The sequence below is a fragment of the Phyllostomus discolor genome, chromosome 6, assembly GCF_004126475.2.
Source record: "Phyllostomus discolor isolate MPI-MPIP mPhyDis1 chromosome 6, mPhyDis1.pri.v3, whole genome shotgun sequence".
NCBI lineage: Eukaryota > Metazoa > Chordata > Mammalia > Chiroptera > Phyllostomidae > Phyllostomus > Phyllostomus discolor.
This window is the reverse complement of record NC_040908.2, coordinates 107,262,987-107,281,216: the sequence shown is the minus strand read 5'-3', so window position 1 is coordinate 107,281,216 and position 18,230 is coordinate 107,262,987. Positions and strand designations below refer to the sequence as shown.

Below are 18,230 nucleotides of genomic sequence, written 5' to 3'. Positions count from 1 at the left end.
AGACAAAGAATTTTATACTATTATTTTTTAACTGAATGATATAAGTAAGCTCTTTCAACTGTTCTTTTTCCTAAAATGTTTTTCTTATTATACAATATTTTGCCCTTCTTATTTTTACAAAAAACTATTTCCTCCTTTTCAATGCTAACTTTTTTTATTGTTGTTCAAGTACAGTTGTCTCCACTTTCCCCCTTCCACCTCACCACCATCCCACCCATCCCTGTCTCCCACCCTCAACCCTACCCCCTTTGGTTTTGCCCAAGTGTCCTTTATTCAGGTTCCTTGATGCTAACTTTTCAACCTGTGCTTATAACTTCTTTCCTTCTACTTTCCAGTTTCCATCCCCTCTCTTCCAATGACTCCCCTGTGACTTCCAGCACCAGGTCTTCCCTTGTTTCTAATTGATCCAACTAGCAAGTTACTAATGCTATTTTCATTATGATGCTCCAAATTCTTCAAAGGTTCCCTAGCATCGCTAAGTTAGTTTAATATCTTGTCTAGACATTCAAGATTTTCACCAAGCTGACACTAAAAAGTAGTAAATATACTATTCCCTAAAAGAAAATCTTTGCTTCTGAAAGGCTGATTGACTTACCCTTCTTAAATATGGTTTAATCATTATCTTTCCTGATATTTAATAGTGCTGTGAATTTCATATACATACCTACTTCTTCCCTCATTTCTCTGATTTTCAAGGTTCAGCTCAATTTCTCTCTTCTCTGTGAAGTTTGTCTCATAGCTCTAGACTACATTTTCTTATTCCCTGTAGTTTTAACAAACCGACTCCTAGTTTAGCACTCAATTACAAGGTATCTTTATTTACATCTGCATTCATGCTTATGCCTGCATCCTTTCTTTTGAGTAACCAACCTAAACAGTCGAGGGAATAGAAGAATGAATAATGTTTGTTTTATTTACTCAGTATTCTTAATATAACCTCTTAGATAATAAAAAAATATTGAATAAATGAGTAAAATATCATTGCCAATAGACCTGCTATAAAAAATGACCACTATTCCGAAGATGTAGTGGAGGGGATAACACCACAGGAAAGGTCATGCAAGAACTGGAAGATTTGTGTGATGTCAATCCCAAGTGTCAGTTATTTAAGAGCAAAACCAACCGCTAATTTTAAAATCATGTTGTCTAAAATCAAAATAGTTCAGTGTCCCCACTATTGCCAGTATATCTAAGTAAGTGGAAACCTATGATTTGCAAACACAGTGAATAATACATTATTAAAAATTACTAGGTTTCCTAGAATTTTATGTAATATACTTTCTGGGGAGTGGGATTCACTATTTTTCATTAAGCATGACTATTTTGAGATAATCCTTTTGTTACATATATCAATAGTTTGTTCATTTGTATTATTTCATTATATGAATATACTACAGTTGTTTTTTAGCCACTCAGCTGTTAGTGGATATTTGGATTGTATCCAGTTTTTGGCTATTACAAATAAAGCTGCTGTAAAGATTTGAAAAAAAAGTTACTAATATACAACACATTCCAATTCTAAAGTTGGAATGAGAATTCCATCTTATAAGAAGAAAACATAAATGTCAAAACTGTACAAGTAAAGAAAGGAAACAATGGTTTGAGAACATATATACATTTGTATACGCGCTGGAAATTCCACTGTTTAAACACATTATTGTATGGCTCATTATTTTCAAAGCATGAATTTTAAAACTCTATGTTCTACATACCTGTCCAGTCTCCTACTATTTTAAGGTGGACCCCAAATGTTGCTTTGGTTTCAGTAGGACACTGAAAAAATAAATAAACACTAGGATCAATTCTGAATAATAATTATGTATTACCAAGTATTACTAAATTATGATATTTATTCTCACAGTAAATCCCCCAAATATAAAATAGAAAGCAGTGGACTAAATGTTTTTATATAGATCATCATTAGTTGAAGAAAAAAAGCAACATCAACTAGTCAACAGGACAATACACATTTCTCTAAAAGCTCATAAGTATCTACATAAAACAATATAACCAGTCTAAAACTGCTAGTATATTACATCTAACTATAAATCTTGCTTAAATATATTTTGATTTAAAATATTTAAAAGGCCAAAGATTTTAACTGAAAGGCAGATATGTAGACTAATAATTTCAGTGTCTTTTTCTCTCCAGATATTATATACTTCATATCCTAACAAATCCCAAGAAAAAGAAAAATAAAGACAGAAAGTGAAAACTCACTTTACACACATCTATTTTAAGGAGTTTATTATGAGCTTTTTTGTAATGCTTATCATTTTCAATGTTAAATTTCCAAGTAAACATGGAAACATTGCTGAGTCTTTTTCTAGTCTCATGTAAGTTTCCTAGATGAAGAGAATGGAGTTTGGTTCATACTGACCTTAATATAAGTACCAGAGTACACAACATCTAGTTTAAGGATAAGAAAGTAAAGTGACAGAATTTGTAAAAACACATCTGAAGGAATGTATACTTTGCTATTGTGGATAAAATATAATGTTTCCTTCAAATTAGTTGTTCAGTATGGTGTTGAGATCTTAATGTGCTTAAACGACTAATGAATTTGTAACAGTTCCATAAAAATATAAACAGATATTATGTAATTATCTTACATTTGGGAACTAAATGTGAAAGTGATGTCAGTGCACAAGGATTTACTCAACATGGAAAAGAAGTTTAAAAGCCACAAAGTGTTTGTTTTTAAATTTATGAAACCAGAGAAAATGATCAAAGAACATTATGCTCTTTAATCATTATTGTCAGGACTTTATTTTTAGCTTCTTTTTCCAAAGATCTAGTTTCACATTTTCTATTCCAGCTAGACATTTCCACCAGAAATTCACTCTAAATGTAATATAGCTAAAATTGCTGTTATCTTACTTCCTAAGTTATATTCTTCTTCTTATTCTCCTATGTCTGCACATGGAACCTATGGAACCTATATATCCTTATCAGAAGAGAGGCTCACATCTCAGAGTAAGATCAGGTATTTCTCTTCCTGCCAGCATTCAATTGACTTTCAAGTCCTTTTAAATAATCTTATTAAAGAAAGTGTCTGATCACAGTAATCTCCCATTACTGTGCCCCATTACTCCCTTTTGTGCCCCACCATGGAAGAACACCCACATACTTTCTTTCCTATAGTCTATGGCCAACCACATCTGTTCCGAATTCTTTCCAACTTTGTATTCCATGTTTCTCTTTGACTCACTCTAATAATCCACCCAAACCAACATGGATCAACTATAAATCTCCTTGCCCCTTTACTTCCCTACTTACTAGTCTACCTTTAAAAAGAGAATCATCTCGAGAAGCTAGCCCATCTTTCCCTCAAAACAATGAGAAATCTTAGGTCTCAGGGATAAAAGAAAGAAGCTGGGTTTGGGTTCATGATTTAAAAAGAAGAAATGGTCATGTCTGCATATGGAATAATTTGACCCCCAGATTCATCTCACTCCAAGCATAAGCCTGGCTATTACTCCTCCACAAACCCAAAGATAAGCAGAGGTGAGACAAAAAGGCTCTAGATGCAAAAATAACCAGTACGGTGGAAACTAGATCTGAGATGCCATTCATTAAAGCACACTAAGTGCCATCTCACATTTACCCACCCAAAACCAAGCTCTAAATACTCTTATCAGAACCTGTTCTGCCCATACAAGCCTTCCCAATCTCAGCTAATGTGACTCCAGTTGCTCAGACCAAAAACTTCGACAATAAGCTAGACCCTTCTATTTATTTCATAGTCCATACCTCTTCTATCAAGGAATCCTGGTGAACACTAACTTTAAAATATGTCAAGAACCTGACACTTTTTACTAGCTCCACTCTGGGGCAAGCCATCATCATACCTCAACTGGATGAGCATCCTAACTGTTCTCACAGCTTCTCTATATTCTCATCTAATATTAACATAGCAGTCAGAGTGATCTTGTGAAAAAAGCAAGCTGGACATGTCATTCCTCTACCCAGAACCCTCCCATGGCTCCATCCTCACTCAAATTAAAAGCCAAAACCCCATAATCTGACTCCTCAGATCTTCTCTGACATCATTTCCTATCATTTTTCCTTTTTCTTAGTGTATTCCAGCTACAGTGACCTCTGATGTCTCCTCTTCCTTACCCACATACACTCACACAGATGCAAACCAAAATATATCAAGCATAAATACGGGTAGAAACTGCCAGGTTTTTAAACAGAGAAATAATGTGATCTGATTTGCATCTTAAAATAATCATCCTGATGGCTTCTTGAGATTAACTGATAGGTGAGTAAAGGCAGGCAGAGGGAGACCAATTAAAAGAGTGTCCAGATGGTAGTGGATCAGACCAGGGTAGGCACTGTGAAAATTTTGGACATATTTTGAAGGGAGAGCCAAGAATTTTTGTGGACAGATTGTTGACTGTATTTTTTTAAGGATACAAGTCAAGTTTGATGTCCAGGTTTTCAGCCTGAGTAACTTGGATAGTGGAGTTGGCACTACCTTAAGAGGAGGAAGACCATGGGCGGAATAGGGTTGGAAGGCTGAAGATTAAGAGCTCAATTTTAGTCATGTTAACTTACAATTTATTTTAGACATCCAAGTGGAAGTTTCTGACAGAAAATAGAATGTACAACCTTGAATCTCATAGTTGGGGACTGTGCTGGAAATATAAATTTGGGAGATAATAGCACACAGATGCATCAATAAGACTGAATAGGATCACCAGAGAAATGAGTTTAGTTAGAGAAAAATATCAGAACATCCAGTGTCAAGAAGTGGACACTGGAGTGTTCTGATATTTAGAGGTTATAGGGATGACAAGCAAAATATTTTAAAAGAGCCAGAAAATTAGGAGAAAAACCAGGTGAGTAGAAGTCCTGGAAGCAAAATGTTAATAAAGCAAGTGATCATCAGCTGGGCTAAATGCTCCTGAGATGTCAAACCCACTGAGGACTGAGAAAGGAACACTGGCCTTAGCAACAACATGGTCATGTTGACCTTGGAAATGTTTTCGCTGTGGGCAAAAGTTGGTAGATTTAAGAGAGAACAAGAGGAAACAAACAGAAGAACTGAAAAATAGGGGAGAGGCTGGAAGGAGATGTGAGTCAAGAAAGGGCTTTTATCCATCATTTTCTCTTTGATACCTAGTGAAAAAGAGACATCCAAAAATACCAATTGAATAAGTCAAGTTTAATATTAAACAGCAGGTTCACTCTGAAAACACTGACTGATTTCAGTTCTTATTTATTATGCAGGTCCCCCTTATGCACTGAAGAAATATTTTCTTTTTTCCTGGAAGAAAGCCAAGCTAGAGCAATTAGATGATGTTTAACTTTCAGAGAATTCAGATGTCCTGTTATATTTCATGAACATTAGTGACCTTCTGTGTCAATTTCCACCACTGTGCCTGGTCTATAGTTAAGACATTTATTGCCTTGCTAATCTGTCATCTCTACCAGCTGAGTTTCTAAGCTGTCTAAGCAAGAGATTTGTGAAACTCTAGAGAAAAGCAATTTTCAAAAATTAGATAGATGAGAGCAAGGCCCAAGATCCAAACCACTGATGCAGATTTCCTGCTTATATTTAAACCCATAAAATTAAATCAATAATAACAAAAATGTTTCCAGTCTTGAAGAGATTCACAGCCATTCTAGTCTGGTTTTCATTGAAAACTGGAAAGACTATTCCCAAAGTGACTGGTTGAGAGATTAAAAACACAAAGCAGAAAAATGATGGCAAGTGAAGGCATGCTATGTAAAAGTACGGACAATAATAAACTAACAGCTAGACTTGCCTCTGACTCATGGAAAAATATGTGAAATTAGGTTATCCAAGCTTAAAAATAATGAATCACACAACTCAGAACACAGATGTCAGGAAAGCACATTCATACTTCTGAATTAAAATAAGGAAAGTATATAGAAATATTTGTGTAAACTTCAATCAATCACTACCATTTAAAAAGTAGATTCTGTATTATTTCTTTAATTGAGAACCCATGAAAAATATTAATGAGCATAATTAATGTCTACCTCAGTTAAATGCTAAGAGAAGCTACAGTTTGTAATAAGCAGTAGGTTTCATGCTTTCTTAAGTTTGGCTTTTTAAAATCATATCAGATTTATACATCTAAAGTTGTTGGGACATACTTTAATAGAAGATTTGTTTTGGTAGAAAAATCCAAACTTTGTTAATACAGAGCATAGCTGCAAAACACTTTTAAAGATCCACAAAAAGCTGAAGAACAACATGTAAGATTCTATCCAGGTTTTCAGCCAATAAAGGTCCATCATTCATCCTAATGGCTAGTAAACCACAAAAAGCAAATAAATCATCTGTCCCCTAAAGGGCTGTTTCTAAACAAGTCTGTGGCCAGAGGTTACTCAGTTACTGCATGCAGCAGAATGAGACCAAAAATTTCAGTTTAATCCTGTCTTGAGTCTACATTCATTATCTGAAACAACAACCATAACAAATAAAAATAGATAGCACAATAGCTAAGGTAACACAGGAAGTGATAACAACAATGGAGGGATGTCAACAAATTTTGAAAGGTGAAATGTGGATGAGGTGGTGGATAACAACTTCTAACCTTCCAAGCACTTACTATATGCCATGCACCATGATTAGCACTTGACTATATCTGTTAACTCATATTCACAGTAACTCCATAAAGAAGTTATTATTATTACCCACATTTTATAAAGAAGCAAACCAAAGGTATATTACTTATCTTGTCCAGGGATATAGTACTAGTAAGTGGAAGATCCAGACCTCCAATCCAGATTGTATAGGGTTCCAAAGTCTATGGTCTAATACTATCTCCTATCTTCCTTCTACCTCCCTCAGTCTTGTCAAATGTATGCCTGCTGGTTCTGCCCTAGGAGAATGCAGGTGCAATAGTGGAAAACAATCACAACTTTCTAGTAAAACCCACCAAGTTAGTATGTTGTCCTTTTGTTGGAAAATCAATGTCAAGTATAAAAATGCTGAAGCACCTTAAGTAATTAAAACTGCAACCTTTGGGTATCTAATTAAATCAGTACTCAAAACTCAGCTTTAACTGGACTAAAATTGTGAAAATTTCCACAGTGCTTCTGTTCTTTATCTTTTGTGCTTATTTTTCATATTTTCTGTTTTAAAAGCTTAATCTCCATTTTAAAAACTGAGCTAAAGTTCAAACTACTAAATGTGTGATAATTGCATATTTTATAGATTGATATCTCCTTACCCTGTCACAATACATGAAAATAAGTATTAGACTTTTTCTAACGGGAAAATTTATCTAACTTTTAACTCTCCACCATATTTGAAGGGCTTAGTTGTGCAGACAGTCCAAAACTTTCAAGTAAATATTCCTCTTGAAACCACCTTTTTATAGTTTCAGTAATGTTCTCTCCTTTTTTGTTGTTTGATTCCAACAACATGCCCAAAACAATAGAAGCTTTAGGAATATGAATGTTCTGAACATCAATAAGTAGTGAGACAAGAGAGAGGCAGTACAGGACAGCTAACAACACCCCTTTCAGCCAGGCAGATCTGTGTCAGTATGTCACTTGTGCCACTAACAGTGTAACTTAATTTAATACCTTACAGACACATTATTTTCTATGCAATATAGAGATAATAATACATGTCTCATAGGAATATGAGCATAGTAAGAATTAAACAATATAATATTTTCAAAGTTTATGAAGGAAACTCTTAGGCACTTAATTAGTAGGGATTAGTATCTTCGACAAAAATGGGGTATGCACAATTTTTAGTGGGAATAGCATATGGAAAATTACTTTGTTTTTATTTAAAAGGAACCCTTAAGGGAACCACTCTTAATCAACACAATACTGGAAGTCCTAGTCACAGCAATTAGACAAGAAAAATAAATAAGAGCCATCCAAATTGAAAAGGAGGAAGTAAAACAGTCCGTATTCACAGATGACATGATAGCATACACAGAAAAACCTTATAGCCCCTTCCTCACAGTCTCACTGAGTAAGCAAATTTAGCCATGCCTGCCACCTCCTGCCACTTCGTAGCCATGGTTCCCTGCAAAGTGAGCAAATTTTAAACCTTCATGAAAACGTATAGGCAGGATCTGAGGAAATGCACTTCCTGAGGGAGTGTGTAGAGAGCATGAGAGGTAAAATACCACCTGCTACCCCCATAAAACCAAATCAGAAGAAAATAAGGAAGAAAAAACAGATAGTAGGAAGGTGGAGGAAGACATGAAGACAGATGAACTGTCAAGTGAAGAAAGATATAGAAATTGACAATGAGGGTGTGATTGAAGCAGACACTGGTGCCGTTCAAGAAATGGGAGATGAAAATGTTGAGACAACTGAGGAGATGATGGATAAAAAAGTGGCAGCTTCCGATGCTCTAAATGATGGTGAACTACAGAAATCCACTGACTTGCTCACAAATGCCATCAAGCTAAATCCTCCTATGGTCATTGTGTATGCCAAGAAAGCCAGTGTCTTTCTTCATCAAATTACAGAAGCCAAATACTGCCATCTGAGACTGTGACAGAGCTATTGAAATAAATCCTGATTCAGTTCAGTTTCATAAATGGTGAGGGAGAGCACACATACCTCCGGACCATTGGAAAGAAGCAGCCCATGACCTCGTCCTTGCATGTCAATTGGATTATGATGAAATGCTAATGAAATGCTTAAAGAAGTTCAACCAAGGGCCCAGAAAATTGCAGAACATCAGAGAAAGTAACCAGAAATGTGAAGAGTGACAGAACAAAGAAAGAATGGAAAGGGTTAAGAAGGCTCAGGAAGAACATAAGAGATTCCAGAGCGGAGAAAAAACCAGTTGGCAATCTGGATCTCAGTATGGCTCCTTTCCAGGTGGCTTTCCTGGAGGAATGCCTGGAATGGCAGGAATGCCTGGGCTCAATGAAATCTCAGTGGTCCAAAGGTTCTTGTGGCCATGTAGGATCCAGAAGTTATGGTGGCCTTCCAGGATGCAGCTTAGAACCCTGCAAATATGTCACAATATCAGAGTAACCCAAAAGTTATGAACCTAATTAGTAAATTGTCAGCCAAATTTGGAGGTCGAGCATAATATCCTTCTGACAGATAAAGCCCTTATTAAAGGAAGAGCAACTTGGGTCACCCAATGTATGTCACAATAATACAAACCAGTGTAACTCTGACCTTCTCATGAAGAAAGTCTGGGTCATTGAAGAGAATCCCTCCCCCTCTGCTCCAAATGCAGCTGTAACATTTTACAGCAGTTTGCCATTACAGTATTCTTTCAGATAATGTTTTCCTACTAGGAATTATAAAGTTTAAACACTTTTAAATCTTAAAAATATTTAAAAACAAATTAAAAGGGTGTTCTAATCCCTACATTTTTTATTTACTAATCATCTGGGTGTTTTTATTTGAATTATTTGAGCAAAAAATACTTTAGTAGGGGATAGCTTGAGTGAAATAAAGAGTTATTAGTGGGAAGCAAATAACATTTAAATAGTTTGAGTTGAATATATGGTTACTGAGGCATTTTGATTTCTATTTTCAAATGCTTTATTTTTTAAGAAATGATTTGTTTCAATAAAACTACTAGGAACACCCGTTTTGTAGTAGGGCCTGGGAAGGGGCTTGGTAAGGCAGCAGCACTCTTACTACACTTTGAGTAACATGTACCCTTATGCAGATGCATTTCAATCTTACACTGTGGTGAAGGGATGATTTTTATAATGCTGCAGTAGAGTTATAATACTTGGTTCTGTTCTTGTCTGATATATAAAGTAAATCATAAATGTTTCATATTATTTCCACAAAGGGGAAAAAAAGAAAACGCTATAGTCTCCACCAAAAAACTACTCAGCCTAATAAGTGAAGTAGGTAAAGTAGCAGGATACAAAGTCAACATTCAGAAATTGATGGCACTCTTATACATCAACAATGAATTATCAGAAAGAGAAACTAAGAAAAAAATCTCATTTACTGTAGCAACAAGAAAAAAATTACTTAGGAATAAATTTAACCAAGGATGTAAAAGACCTGTACTCGAAAAATTTTAGGATGCTGAAGAAAGAAATTAAGGAAGATACAAATAAATGGAACCATATACTGTGTTCATGGATTGGAAGAATTAGCATCATTATAACGTCTAAAAACTCAGAGCAATCTATAGACTCAATACAATCCCTGTTAAAATACCAATGGTATATTTCATGGCTCTAGAACAAATACCCCAAAACTGTATATGGAACCAAAAAAGACCCTGAATAGCCACAGAAATCCTGAGAAAGAAGAACAAAGTTGGAGGAATCACAATACCTGATACCAAACAATACTACAAGGCCACTGTAATCAAAACAGCCTGGCACTGACATAAGAACAGACACATAGATGAATGGAACAGAATAGAGGGCCCAGAAATAAACCTATGTCTCTATGGTCAATTAATATTTGACAAAGGGGACACAAGCACACAATGAAGTAAAGACAGTCTCTTCAATAAGTGGTGTTGGGAGAACTGGACTGGTACATGCAAAAAAATGAAACTAGACCACCAACTTACACCATACACCAGAATAAACTCAAAATGGATAAAAGACTTAAATAAAATTCATGATATCATAAAAGTCCTAGAGGAAAACATAGGCACCAAAATTTCAGACATCCCATGTTACAATACTTTGTCAATATTAAGGCAAGGTAATAAAGGAAAAAATAAACAATAGGATGACATCAAATTAAAAAGTTTCTGCACGGCTAAAGAAATCATCATCAGAACAAAAAGGGAACCAACCATATGGGAGAATCTATTTGCCAATGATACATTGAACAAGGGTTTAATCTCCAAAATATATAAAGAACTCATAAGATTGAGTGCAGGCTGTGAACCAAAGTATCACAGGTTCGATTCCCAGTCAGGGTACATACCTGGGTTGCAGGCCATGGCCCCCAGCAACCACACACTGATGTTTCTCTCTCTCTCTCTCTTCCTCCCTCCCTTTCCTCTCTAAAAATAAATAAATAAATCTTTTAAAAAAAAGAACTCATAAGACTCAACATCAGAAAGAAAACACCCCATTAAAAAAGGGGGAAAGGACCTGAATAGATACTTCTCCAAGGAGGACATACAGAGGGCCCACAGACACATGAAAAAATGTTCAGCACTAGCCATCAGAAACACCCAAATTAAAACCACAATGAAATATCACCTCACACCTGCCAAAATGGCTATCATTAATAAATCAACAAAAAAGTGCTGCTGAGGCTGTGGAGAAAAGGGAACTTTAGAGCACTCTTGGTGGGAATGCAGACTAGTACAGCCACTGTGGAAAACAGTATGGCATTTCCTCAAAAAACTAAAAATAGAACTGCCTTTTGACCCAGTGATTCCACTGCTGGGATTATATCCTAAGAATTCTGACACACCAATCCAAAGGAACCTATGCACCCCAATGTTCATGGCAGTGCTATTTACAATAGCCAAGTGTTCAAATGTTGAAAATAGCCCAAGTGCCCATCAGTAGATGAGTAGATTAAAAAAACTGTGGTCCATTTATACAATAGCATACTATGCAGCAGAAAGAAAGAATTCCTACCTTTTGCATGACAGCATGGATGGAACTAGAGACTACTACAGAGTGAAATAAGCCAGTAGGTGAAAGACAAATACCATATGACCTCACTTACAACTGGAACCTAATGAACAAAAAAACTAATGAGAAAAATAGAACCAGAGACATGGAAACATAGAACAGACTGATAGTTGTAGGAAGAGAGGAGGGAAGAGAGAAATGGAGAAAGGAAGTAGAAGGGATTAGTCAAAGAACATGTATGAATGATTCATGGACAAGGACAATGGAAAGGGGATTGACTGTGGGAGAGAGGGGTGGGCTGGGTGGAGGAGGGCAAAAGGAAAAAATAGGGACTATGGTAATAGAATAAACAATAATTTTTTTAAAGGAACCCTTAAGGGAACTAGCCAGTGACAATGTTTAAGAAGCATGCATTTTACATGTATAAGTGCTGAACAGAACTAATTGGACAGAATGAAGGGACAGTCAGAAAAAGTTAGTGTGATTAATAAACAGAAACCTAATTTAAATTTGAATTGTGAGGGCCTCTAGGGAGAGCTCTCACTCACCACTCAGTGAATTACCCCAACAGGAAGAGACATAGTTTCCATCTCCAACAGGAAGATATTTTTCTTCTTACCTACTCTCATATGAAGAAGTAGGATCTTCTTGTCCAGCAACTACTCAGCCAATGGCTGTTACGACTCAGCCAATGAAGAGCCACTACACTTCAAACATTCAGTCTCCTCCAATGGACTCTGTTTACAACAACCCTTCTGAACTCCCCTTTTTTTCTATAAAACAAAGTTTCTCCTTTGTTCTTTGTACTTGCAAGAGGTTCACCATTAGACTACATGTGCCAAATTGCAGTTCTTTGTTGTTCACAAATAAACCCAATTTTCTGGACAAACATCTGTATCTCTGTTTAAGATCAGCAAAATGGTAAATTAACCAAACAGCACCATGTAAAATTTAGCTTAAAAATGTTTTCTCTACTCAAATGTATTTCTAGACAGCAGGAAGATTTGCCTCTTTTCCCTCTTATAAAAACAGAAACTCCCTCAGGGGATGCTATTAGTGAGCTGATTCTCATACTATCTGGGAAGGCTACAAACCATTATACATGGTATACAGATGGTCAGATAAAATGAAAAACTCATGAATATAGAATTCCAAGCATCCAATTTCTTTGTTTCCATCCAACTCACTCCTGAACTTAAATCTTGATATAATAGAATGCTATTATTTCTCTAGATTCCAAACTGTATTTTCTTTTTTAAAAATTAAATTTACTGGGTGACACTGGTTAATAAAGTAATACAGGTTTCATCTGTATGTTGCATTGTGCACCCACCACCCAAAGTCAAATCTTCTATCACTGTATTTTTGATACCCTTCATCATTTATTACCCCCTCATACCCCTTCCCTCTTGTAACTACAATACCGTTTTCTTAATCATTAATATATAAATTCACTACATACAGACAGAATGCTAAATTTGGAGCAATGAAGCAAATTTTTTTCTTTTAAAGAACTGCAATTATCTATTCAAATAACTTCTATTATTTCTCGAACCATTTGACATTTCCCTTTTATTTATCTTATCCTTTAAGTATAGATTTCTTTATAGCTCTCGTCACAAGTACATGTTCTCAAGGGCACATCAAATTCGACAGCAGTTCCAATTCTAGTGAACCTCAATCTGACACCTCAGCACTGAGGTCAAACCAGTTTTTTATCTGCCTCCCACCTCATAATTTCTTTAATGTTATTTGCTTATGTTAAGCATATATTTAAACATGTGGTTCCTGTTCTCAGCTAACTTTGTCAGAAACTGAATAAAATCTCGATCCCCATGATCAATGGGTAATATTAAATAAATTGTAAAATATTGTGCAGTTATTTTAAAAATGAGAAATATAAATATATAGTAACATGAAAAATTGCCCATAATATATTATATATTCTATATATTATATATTATATTCTATAATATATAGAGTGAAAGAGAAAATTATAAAATAAATGATTCAACAAACATGTCAAACACCTATGTATGCCAAATTATATTGGAAAATGTCTAGAAGAATATACATCAAACTCTAGAGAAAATAATTGAAAAGGGGGAAAATGAGGAAAAGTTCCTATTTTATTTTATTTACTTGTAAATTATTTACTTTTTTTATAATGGCTGTGCCATTTTTATGATACATACAATAATATTAGCAATGTGCAAAACTGTTTGATGACTTTTCATTATTTATCTGGGTGCCCTCCTCCATTATTTTATTCCATTTTTTTTTCTGACTTTATTTTCTTTTTCCTCCTCCATATACAGTACGAGTGCCAATTATACTGGACTTTTTCTTATCTAAACGCTGCCTGGATTTTCTTATCCTTCCACCGTAACTCAAAAAAAGTACCCTCTTCTCCCATGGATTCAATCTCTTCCAAGAAAATCATGCACATATTATATTTTGGTGCATACTTCATAAAAGGAAAAGAGCAAATATCAAGGAAATGTTCTGCATTTTGAAACATCAAGATTTAATAAATTTTAAATGTTACTTTTTGAATCTTAAAATGGTAGAAAATAATAAATAACAGTTACAAGCTTTCTGTACAGATAATTATGTTTCTTTGTAAAAAAGATGACTTACTTAAACATTAAGGATATTGTAACAGCCTTGAATGAGTTTTAGAATGAGGTGTAATATACACTCAACAAAGAAAAACATGCATTTCATTCTAAAAAAATTTAAAATCAAGTTTCTTACCATTGTGAGGGTAAATGGATGGTTTTCTAATGCAGACACACTGGGACAATGTAGAATAATGTACTAAAAAGCAACAAAAAATGTTAAATGACTAAGAAAGAAGTTCAAGTATACCAAAGATAGCATGAATTTGCCAATTTTCAAAAATTACATAAGAATAAAGGGTATTTTAAAAGTTGTCGGACAATGACTTACCTGGCCAGGTCTGGCTTTAAAATTTTCTTTGACCATTTGAATTTCCATGACATCCGAAGGATGACTTATGACCGAGGTGATGGTGACTGGCTTATTACTCCGGATGCACCTGTAAAGTCTTTCAGCACAATACAGGCACAAAGGTCCAGAAATCCAAAGCCAAGTCTAACAGAGAATTTTTAAAATGTACTTTAAGAAATACTTGTATTGTAGGACTTTAGATCCTGTCTATTTGTTTATTTGACATATTAAAAATATCATAATCTGTACTCTAAATAATAAAATGTAAAAGAAAATAACAGATTTTCACTGTAACATTCAAATAACAGGAAAGTATAAAATAAAAGGTACAGTAATATCAAGACCCTCCTCTCAAACCACTGCCTCGGGTATAGCTCCTATTAACAGTTAATCATGCATATACTGTTTCATACATCCTCTGTGCACACAACGAATATGTAATGCATTTACACAAGGCTTTTCTCTAAAGAGAGAGCAAAGGGAATTTAAAAGCTTAAGTAAATCTGAAGATGATTTTAGCAACCATGCACCAGTCCGATGTTTGTTAGAGAACCCTAGGTATTTTAATGTATTACATACATGCATAAACACATATACAAACTGCAGAATATGTGCATGTGTATGTTTTTAAATATGGTATAGACTAGGCATGCTGCTCACAACTTATATTTACATAATAAATGGAATGTGAATACATAAAAAGAGAATATTTAGGATCTGGAAAGCATAACCATGCTCCATGCATGCTGGGGCGGCAGCCCTGACACCCTGGGAGTGCAGAGGCCTGTGCAGCCGACCTTCTCTCCTCAACTGCACCCCCTGTCTCCCTCTGCATTCAGAGGCCTCCAACCCAAACTTATTTTAATGGTCACTTTTTAAAACCTTTCTTACATAGTTATTGCAGACCTTCCTCCTTCCCTGGAGACAAATTATACCTTTCCTCCTGACATTTTGACACTGTGTGTAAGAATCACAGGGTAAGCTCTACAATGTGACAGCAGTTTTGCAACTTTGGGACAGTCCCTGAACCCTTGAGAATCAGGTCACACATAAGTAAAATGGGAGTCACAACACTTGCTCTGCCCAACATACAGCAGAAAAGTTTGGAAAATTGTAAAGCTTAATAGAAATCTAGAGGGTTATTATTAATAATATACACAAGAATATCACACTCATTCCAAAGTCATCAACAACTCTACCTTTCAACTCCTCTTTCTTCTTTTTTAAATTAAATTCACTGAGGCAACATTGGATAATAACATTATATAACTTTCAGGTGTGCAACTTTATAACACAACATCTGCATACTGTGTTGTGTGCTCACCACCTGAAGTCTAGTGTCCTTTATCACCTTGTATCTGACTGCTTTTACTCTTTCTAATTTTCTCTTTCTTCTTCTTAAAACAGACACTCTACATCACTGTTTCCCCTACTTCCAGTTGGTACAAAGACTACAGGGTATAATTCCACATGCGCAGCTACTATAGCCACAAAGAAGGATTATGGTTTTATCTTAAGTAGATCTTATCAAACTACTCACTAGGTATTTTGGAGAAGTTTTCTAAAACCAAGCATTTTATTCCAATATCTAGTTTAGTGTCTTACTTCTGCCACATATTACTTTGGTGGAGTTTGCTCAGGGTATTTTATGTATTTAAGCAATAATTTCCTCATCAGAAAACAGAGGATGATAGAAATTGCTTCAAGGAGTTACTGTGACTATTAAAAAAATGTTCGTATATTGCATATTAGCACATTGCCTAGCAGATAATAATAAACAGTGAATAAGTTAACTTTACAATTTATATTTACATCATACATAATATTTTACTATAATTATACTACACTCCGATAAATATTATTAGCTCTCTCACTATTGTTTTTATTATCCAACCTATTTTTCTCAATGGACAGGGAGAATATCTTTGTTACCTGTCTTGTGGCAAAACCAGTGACATAGTAGACAAAAGATTATATGGTCAGTTATATTCCATAATGTCACAGGTCTTTCCCCTTGAACTGTCAACTGCCTATAATGGAACAGTAAGTAGTAACTTGCCACTGAAACATCCTAAAATGTTCTATTCTGTAAGAATAGTTGCTTTATTACCTTCAAAAACATGTATTTAAAGCAACATTGATTAATTGCTATGGGAATATCAATTTTGTAGAGACCATCAAACACATAAAATTATCTGACCTGTGGAAAATTAGCTTGGAATCTGGGCTCTTCCATACATATCTTCACAGATGTGTTCCGGGTAACCTCATCTGGTTTTGAAAATCCTCCAGGGAAAGATTCATGAACATGTTCTGAGAGATATTCGGGTAAGTGAATACTCCGGTTGCGGGTTCTATTAAGATTGATGCAGCCAGGAGGATGGGTATCTAAATTAGTTTGATACTTCAGCAATCCTCTAAAATTAAATTAAGAAAAAAATAAAAACAGGAAGATGAAAAAAAAGTTGAAATCAGGGGACACAGTATAAGGAAATAACCTCTCTTTCTTGTTAACTTTACATAGCATTTATCCAAAAAGTGTTTCTCATATATTTTACTTAAGAGCAACTGATTTCACTAATATGTGGAATCTAATGAACAAAATAAACTCATAAACAAAATAGAAACAGAGGCACAGATACATGGAACAGACTGACAGTTGTCAGAGGGGAGAGGGAAGGGGAACTGAATAAAAGAAGGTGAAGGGATTAGCCAAATTATATACATGCATAACCCATAGACACACACAACGACAGTATGGTGATGGCCGGGGGGAAGGAGGAGGTGAGGGGAAGTTAGGCAAAGGTGAGGGGAATGCAGACATCTGTAATAGTATAAACAATAAAAAATTTTAAAAAGCAATTAAGAAATTTTACATTTTTAAATAAATTCTGTACTACTGGACTAAACAAAAAATTTTGCTTATCCTTCCAACCCCCAAAATCCACAAATGCATGGAAGAAAAAACCACATACAATCTTTCCAAGTATTTTTTTAATTTGACAGCCTTTATTTCAAATCTATTAGGCAATCATATAATCATACCCAAGTTTTCATTTCAATAAACACTACAATGACGGGTACTTTTACTATATCTTCAAACACAAATGAAAAGGTACAGAAATCATATTTGATTTAGCTAAGACAATAAAACAGGCCTTGATGGTTTACAGAGAAATGCTGAACAAATATAATAACAGGGACAGGACGCCTGCATCTCTTATGGTCTGAAAACAATACAAAGCAATCAGACCATAAGTCTGTTTGCTCTTCAATTTCTCCATAAACAAGATCACATAAAAAGCTCAAAATAATATACTAGGCAGGGGGGCCTAAAACCCTAAAATCCCATTCTGATTGTTTCATATTATTTGACATTTTAAGAAAAGCCATTCAACTTTCTGTGTTCTATATTTCCTGTCAATGAGTAAAGATCTACCTCCCAGAGACAGCGCCTTAAAAGAAAGATTGTACAAAACATTTTTCTGCATAAGAAGAAAAAAGTAAGATTTTGAAAAGCACTGACAATTTTTCAGTATGTTTTATTTTTTATAGACATTAAAATTTTTATTTCTAAAATTATGTTTCCTGGTTGACAACTATATGTTTTTGAATTACCCTTCCTGCTTCCAAGTAATTAATTTTAGTATATTAACAAAGTATATTTTCAGTATGTCATAGTTATAATGATTTTACAAAGATAAT

At 34.8% G+C, this 18,230-nt stretch overlaps 1 protein-coding gene and 1 pseudogene across 4 annotated transcripts in view; one reads left to right on the top strand and one right to left on the bottom strand.

Annotated features, from left to right (window-relative positions):
- NOX4 (NADPH oxidase 4) overlaps positions 1–18,230 on the bottom strand; it is a 177,260-nt gene that overhangs the window by 75,096 nt on the left and 83,934 nt on the right. For all 4 annotated transcript variants that reach the window (XM_036028698.1, XM_028517487.2, XM_036028701.1 and 1 more), the window contains 4 exons: positions 16,726–16,942; positions 14,505–14,669; positions 14,310–14,372; positions 1,713–1,773 (listed from right to left, as the gene is read on the bottom strand). In XM_036028698.1, the coding sequence (XP_035884591.1) occupies positions 1,713–1,773; positions 14,310–14,372; positions 14,505–14,669; positions 16,726–16,942 (506 nt within the window). The remainder of the gene's footprint in view (positions 1–1,712; positions 1,774–14,309; positions 14,373–14,504; positions 14,670–16,725; positions 16,943–18,230) is intronic.
- On the top strand, positions 5,980–9,309 carry LOC118501231 (annotated as a pseudogene).